At 37.6% G+C, this 7,493-nt stretch overlaps 1 protein-coding gene across 3 annotated transcripts; it reads right to left on the bottom strand.

The window, feature by feature from the left end:
* Window positions 1-1,387: 1,387 nt before the first annotated feature.
* LOC111446696 (jasmonic acid-amido synthetase JAR1) lies at window positions 1,388-5,368 on the bottom strand. 3 transcript variants are annotated; one of them, XM_023085628.1, is made up of 5 exons: window positions 5,118-5,368; window positions 3,926-4,237; window positions 3,722-3,823; window positions 2,739-3,562; window positions 1,388-2,050 (listed from the first exon to the last, which is right to left on the bottom strand). In XM_023085628.1, the coding sequence occupies exons 2-5, from the start codon at window positions 4,219-4,221 to the stop codon at window positions 1,512-1,514; spliced, it is 1,761 nt and encodes a 586-aa protein (XP_022941396.1). In that variant the 5' UTR covers window positions 4,222-4,237; window positions 5,118-5,368; the 3' UTR covers window positions 1,388-1,511. The 3 variants fall into 3 exon arrangements, with proteins under 3 accessions (XP_022941396.1, XP_022941403.1, XP_022941412.1); XM_023085635.1 differs by lacking the exon at window positions 5,118-5,368 and adding an exon at window positions 4,544-4,712; XM_023085644.1 differs by lacking the exon at window positions 5,118-5,368 and adding an exon at window positions 4,381-4,512.
* Between the last annotated feature and the right edge of the window lie 2,125 nt (window positions 5,369-7,493).

Here is a 7,493-nt window from a genome sequence, read left to right as displayed (position 1 = left end):
ATGCATGAGCTCACAATAACTTAAATTCATGGCATAATTTAAGATGCAAGACAAACCTCTATTCATTTATAACATAATAAATTGTGAATTATGCGTATATAATTCCGGTAAATTATTTCATACACAGCATAGCTTTCATGGCATAGTTCAGAGAGGTTTATGCATCGTTGATTATCGAGTTTCATAACAATTTTTATAACATGGTATGACCAAATTATAGCATAGCTTGTATAGATGACATAGCTTATCATAGCATAACATAGGGTAAGATGACATACAAGACATAACATATTATACCATTCGTACATCTGACATGTGCAGTGGCCACAAAGCACGTGTCATCATACATAATACAATTCATCTAACCAAGCCAACCGTAGAGTCACTTACTTGATTGACCTAAGTCGAAGTCAATAAATATTCCTAAAGTTGATTTAATTTTGTCCCTCAAAGTTCGTTTCAACCTAGGTTGACCCACGACACTGTATTAAGACATATTAGCGAACTTAGATTACCTAAAAGTATCAAATAATTCCAACTTTTAGATTGAAATAATTTAAATTAAGCAATTAGGGTCCAGACTAACCTTAAATGTCTCAAATAAGGTTAAAACAACTCAAGAAGAGTTGAAAATGTAAAAGTCAAGTCAAAATAACAATAGCACACTGACCTTAAAAGCCAGGTAAGCCGCTTAAGCCGAACAGACCCACCAAGCCAAGAGAAGTTGCTAACAGCTCTTGGCTCACCCTATTTCGGCGCGAATAATTGCGTCCCGTAAAAAAAAAAAGGGCAAAATAAGAATTTACGAAAGAATCAAGGGCAAAATAGGAAAACAAAAATTATCCTCCCTAGGTCCATATATACATATGTCATGATGGATAAACAACAAAAAGAAAGTGGACAATGAAACAAAAGGCAAATAAGATATTTCACCCCAAAAGGAAAAAAAAAAAAAAGTAATAATCCACTTTACAAAAAAAAAAAAAAAAGTTTAGGTTTATTAATTTAATAAATCTCTGTCATAAGCATGATGAAAGTTGAGTATTAATAATGTCAATGGTGAAATGGGTATTTTACTTTGGATTTAAATTAAATACAACTTGTTTTAATTAATTAATTATTTATTTTTTAAAATAACGAAGTTAGGTCACTATTTTAAATTAAAATTTTTTATAATCATTATTCTAAATTATCTGTCTAGATCTGTTGCCGTCCAATCGCACTGTTCCACGTGGCAGCGAGGCACCCCATGAATCTAGACTTGTGCGATCCCCTGCCAACCAACCCATCAAAATTCATTTCCCTTTCGCTTTCAAGCTTTTAATGCAAAATTTAATTGTAATTAGTTTAATAAATTAAATTGAATTCATATGTTGGTTTTATGGGGTTTGATTTAAAAAGGGAAACTTTATAAGTAGAATTTGAAAATTTACATTATACAATAGAGGTAGTGACAAGTTGTGGAGACATGTGGGGGCTAACACAGATACAATACAAACAAACATAGAGGCTTAAAAGGCAGTGCTGAAATAGGATTTAACGACGTTGGCGCATAAGATCTGCAAGACAGTGGTGTTTGCAGGGCTAACACAACGAGGGGTTTTGTACTGACTCACAGCCGCTCCTAAAGACAGATAATGGTTCATAATTTTGTGGAAAGTTCCCTTGCCAACCACCCTTAGCTCCAAGGCTCCAATGGCATTCACCTTTCTAGAGCTCATGTACCCTGCGTCCAGGAAGGCTCTGTCTAGGCAGTTGCAGCATTCCCCTAGCACCTCCCCCTTTGCCTCCCCGCTTATCTCCCAGAAGATTACGTAGTGCCCCGGCTCCCTTGATAAGTCGACATGGCTCGTGAATTCTACCACTTCGAGTTTCTCTGCTGCCAGTACGTTCCCGGCTGCCTCCACTGCTAGTTGCAGGTCCTTTTCGGTGTTCTTGTCGATGTTGATGCTCAGGAGAAGGTTGCTCCTACACATGAATTTCAGCTCTGGCGTTGCGTTATGGAACCCCATCACTTTCACTAAGTCTCCTAATCTATAACGGTACAGCCCTGCAACAACCAGATGAATTAGTTAGGTTGCAAATCATATGGATTAAGTCTAAAGTTGTAACCACTCAAACCCACTGCTAGTGGATATTGTCCACTAGCTTCCCCTTTTGGAATTTCTCTCAATATTTTAAAATGCGTCTATTAGGGAGAGGTTTTCACGTCACTTCTCCAACCGATGTGAGATCTCACAATCCACCTCCTAGAAAGCCCAGCGTCCTCACTGACACACTGCCCGGTGTTTAGCTCTGATACTATTTGTAACAGCCTATTGTCCTTGTTGGACTTTCTCTTCCGGGCTTCTCCTCAAGGTTTTAAACCACGTTCACTAAAGAGAGATTTCCACGCCCTTATAAAGAATGATTTGTTCTCCTTTACAACCGACGTGGGATCTAACAAAAGTGGACAATCAATAAATGATGTCCCCACAACACAAGTGATAAATATGTAGGATGGAAGAGGACAAAGAAAAGGGCAGTGATTGTTCTGCGTGCCCCCTACAGTCACATGGGAAGCATTGAAAGAAGTTTGACATTGGAAGAACGCAACAAAAGACGTGGAGATGGACTATATGAGTTGGAATAAGACTGTGGGAACACAACAGCCACTCAGTGAACCGTTCATTCATGTTTGACTCGGAGGAAACAAAACAATGTTATAGCGTCTAGTTTCATGAATTGGAAGGAATTACCTGCGACATTGGTGACAATTATTTCATACACTTCACCAACCTTGACTTCTGTCAGACCAACTGGCTTGTTCTCCTTTGCAACAATAGCTCCTCCATCTCCTTCCTGCTCCTGATCTTGAGAATTCTCCTTTAGCGGGATAAATTCAAAGTATCCGATGTTTGGAAGCACAACAAAGGTAGCCATTTCAGGGGGCAGCATTGGGTTAACGTTTGCTCCAACCCATCCTTCTGAAGAACCATAATCAGCACTCATCAATGGCAGATGGCCTGCATAGTGCCTCAGTTTCTTCAGATAAGGCTCCATCGAGCCGGTCATGATCCCATAAATGTACTGTGCGTTGGGAAAGAGCTCTGGTATCAGCCCATACCAATTACTCAATCCTGCGCATTTCTGATAGATCAAATCTGCCAATTCAGGATTTGGCTTAAGAATTTTTGACATGGCTGTACGAATGGAGAGAGCAGTGACCCGACTAGAGAGAACACCATCTCGAATGTCGCCGCAGAGTTCTTCCCATACTAGCTCAAAAGTCCTGAAAGCATGGACAATGCTGTGTGCAAAAGTGGAGAACACAAACTGAACTTCATCTCGGAAGATCAGCCCACACAAGAGATGGCAATACAAAGATTGGTGGAAGTCAGGGCCAAAGATGACTTCATCTGGGCTACAGCATTGTGACTGGATCGTCTTCATCGTGCTTTTAAATTTCGCGCTACGGTAAACATTCGTTGTTGCAGTTCCTGCTGCTAGACCCCCCTTAGTTTTGAACTGCTTGCTGCTGTAGATGAACTGCAAGGCCTTTCCATTTCTAATGGGAAATTCTCTGTAGAACCCATTTTATACTATTTAGTAAAAGGATAACAAACGTAATAAACCAATAAGCTATTCAGTTCAGACCAGAAATGATTCAGAGACCAGACCACAATCAATTTCCAAACACAAGGCAGAAGAGATTCTAGAACAGAAAAGACAGTTTCATTACTTGTTTCTAAAGGCAAAAGAAGTGCGATAAATTTGCATTGTTGTCTCCAACAATTCATCATTGAAGGGAATTAACTTGGGCCTCCCCTGAGTAGTACCAGAGCTACATCATACAACCAACCAAAAATCTCATTAGTAAACACAACAAAATCTCTAATACTATGAATCAAAACAAAACTTGGTCTGAAAAAAATTGCAAAAGTACCTCAAGGAAATGGTTTTGATTGGTTTTCCAGTGAGAATAGGGGAAGAAGCTCCATCTGCAATTCTCTGAATATATGACTCCAAATCGTCATGATAAACAAGCGGTACACAGTCCTTGAAGCTCTGAGGATCAGTTCTTCCATTTAATCCCAAGTTCTGCAAGTACTCAGCCGAACCATTTTCCTCTAAAATCTTCTTAAGAGTCTCCTTCTGAACTCTTTCAGCATCTCTAGTCATTTCCTCGAATTGCTCAATCACCTTCTCCCCATCGAATGCTTCCATCATTTTCTCCAACATTCTCGCCGGCAGCAGACTGATACAGACAAAAGGGCACCGGAGTATAAGGGAGATTAGATTAATCAAGCGATTCAAATTTGCAAGACAGCTAAGGGACTGAAACTACTGGATAAGGCATGAAAAAAGTTAAAACCAAAAACGTGAATAACGAATGTTTACGTTCAAAACAGAAGGGGTCCATGAGATGAGACAAAGGATTTGGGGATTGATCCTTTTTTTTTGCAGAACCCAGAAAGAAAGAAAGTAGGAGAGAATATGGCAAACTTGTGGATGGCCACAAGTCAACATTTGAACAGAAACATGAAGAAAATAAAGCAATTACAGCAGAAAGAAGAACTGGTTGATTGGATTGAAGTGTCCTCTAGGCAGAAGAACAAGTCGCCGCTCGAAGATCTAAATTATTTGATGAAATCCAACCAAGTCAACTATCAAGAAATTTTCCGGGAAACTGTTTCCCGGAAAATAGAGGAGAAACAAACAAGATGGAGTAAACGGCAACCAGACGGATTTATAGCATCAGACCGTTTGCAGAAGGAACCAACTGGCTTTAAAAAAAAAAACAAAAAAAGAACTCTCCACTATTCAAATGTAAAAATTATATAAAATTTAACTTTCGTCGAAAAAAGCAGGTACGAAAGATTAAAATAACGGAGACTTTTCAAAGGCGAAAACAGATTAAGATCAGAGTAAGCGCGCAGAGAAGAGGACGATGAATTCAAACAAGAAATCAACGAAAATCAAATTAAAACTCAAATAGACATTTTCGAATTCCAATAAACCTCAACGCCAATCAAAAACCGCAACGTTATTCGCATCAATTCGACCTGAAAACACTTTTACGCCCTGTCCGTACACGTTCACTTCCAGAAATAGAAAACAAAATCCATGGGAATTACCTGAGAGTTGAAATCACAACTTGGAATCAATCGAGAGTGATTCAACAAAAGGCGTTCGCAATACAGTCCACTGCGACTTGAGCTTGGCGGACACAAGTCAAAAACAACCAACAGTTACCAGTAACCAATGGAACAACGTGTTTCTCTCTCTAAAAATCCCGTTCTAGAGAGAGAGAGAGAGAGAGAAAGAGTTGCAGAGCTTTTTACTTGGTTTAAATGGAGAGAGACAAAGATGGGGATGCGATGGAAGATTCTAACAGACGGTCAAATATATATAGGCGTTCCTCCGGTAGCCGACGCCGTCCATATACGGTGATTAATTTCCCAAATGACTCTTATACCCCTGGAAGTGTACTCGAATTACCACCCTTTTCTGGACGGTGGTGGAGTTTGAAACGGGTCGGGTATTTTCTGATCCGGATTTAATTTAATTTAATTTACAAAATAATAATAATAATAAAAAGGGATAATGAAAGGAAGCCCACTTCGTTTTCCAGTAGTTATATGTAACGCTGGTTTTATTTTATTTGGGCTTTTATTATTTTATTTTATTTTATTTGAATATTTTCAAAAACAAAAAAAAATACAAATTTAATTTTTGGACATTTAAATTTGTATCTCCTAACACCGTATCGAGAATTGGGAAAGAGATTGAAGGTGGTTTATAAAACCTATGTTTCCATAGGGGTTTAATTTATTGCACAGGAATATCCAAAAGTAGGCAAATCATTTTTAAAATTAATACAAATGCATTTTTTTTTTTAATTAGTACGGTAACGACCCATATCAGCATCTAATGAACTTGACATTTATCTGTAACATGGTCACCTAACCTAATTAGTACACGTGAAGTTTCTAAATTTTATAAAATTAAACCATTTTTATATGATGGGTCGGATTTGAAATATTTTGTGAGTTTAATTTAGAAATAATTATAAAAGGAAAAGCATATATATCAAATATTAATTGCTTGCCCGCCATATTTGTACGAGTGGGAGAAGTGGATAAGAACCCAACCGTAGTTTGGTCTATAGCATAAGCTTTATTTTAATTTATTAATCATTACTTTATAAAATAAACCATACAAAAATTGTATCAACTATTTATTTAATTACTCATACTTATTGTCAAAATTATTATTAAACTTAATTAATACATTATAATATATACTCGTATATAATCGTAACTTGTAATTTATGGTGAAAATAGAAAGGGGAAAGTTATAAATTGAATATGGTAGTTAAAATTTATGGTTTTGGATGATTGGATATGGACGGTGACAAGACCATAGAGTGTGATTGGAATCAACCTATTAAAGCTGCGACACAAAAGAAAGGGCAATCCCTAAGGCTGTAGATAAAAGGGATAATTCTCATCACAATGACGGCTGACTTGAGGTCTTGCAGCCACCGCCGCAACCTCAACCACGTCTGACACTTCTGGTGGCTGTTTTTGTCAACGTTTTTTTTTTTTTAGGGGTTGTGGACCGACCATAGAACCCTGTTCAATAAGTGCAACACATTACTTGTCCGCTATTCGGTTGGGTAATAAGTGTCCGAGAAGGAGAATCACTCGTTCTTACAACCAGCATTTTTAAAACAAAATAAGAGCAGTCTATTTATGATTCTCTGGAACTACAAGTATCCTTAGTTAGAATGAGATTCCAATTCGAGTACAGTACGATGAAAGTTGTAAGATGGGTTCGGAGAGAATCTTTTAACTAGGGTTACCGAGATTGAAATGATCGGATTGAACTAAAACGAGTGCTAATATTGGACGCCATAGGCCTGTAATTGAAAAAAAAAATTAAAAAAAAAATTGAAAAAGAAAAGGCAATTTGGTGGTTGTTTTCTCTCTCCCACTTTCCCTCAACTTTTATTCAATAATGCCTTTTCTAATGATTAACAACTTCCACTTTTCATTCTCTCCTCTCTTCCACACCCCATTTTTCTTCCACTAAAATGCTACCTATGTCATTTTCCTTCCACTATTACCCACATTTCATTTCTATGTATACCATATTTTTGTTATACACTCATTAGCGTATCTCATTGGAGCTTTCTTTTACGGATAACTATGACTTGTAAAGTTAGATATGCATTCACTCTGTCGATAGAAAATGACGTTGAACTGAACTCAACTTAGGTTGAAATAGCACATGTGACCTTTCTAACCTCACAATACTCGACCTACTCCTTAGCTCAACTTCTGAATTAGGGGAGTATGTTTTTCCTATATAGGTCTTGATGGACTTCCTATGATATTCTTTGGTATTGGGCTCGTGGGCTGCCATGAAAATCGACCCACAACCATACTTATTGTCTTATTTTAAGTTGAATGTTTGATTTTCGCCCATAAACTATCATAGGTAAGCAA

This window comes from Cucurbita moschata, unplaced genomic scaffold (genome assembly GCF_002738365.1).
Source record: "Cucurbita moschata cultivar Rifu unplaced genomic scaffold, Cmos_1.0 Cmo_Scf00001, whole genome shotgun sequence".
Taxonomy (NCBI): Eukaryota; Viridiplantae; Streptophyta; class Magnoliopsida; order Cucurbitales; family Cucurbitaceae; genus Cucurbita; species Cucurbita moschata.
The sequence above is the reverse complement of the archived record's forward strand: the minus strand, read 5'-3'. Positions and strand labels throughout refer to the sequence as shown.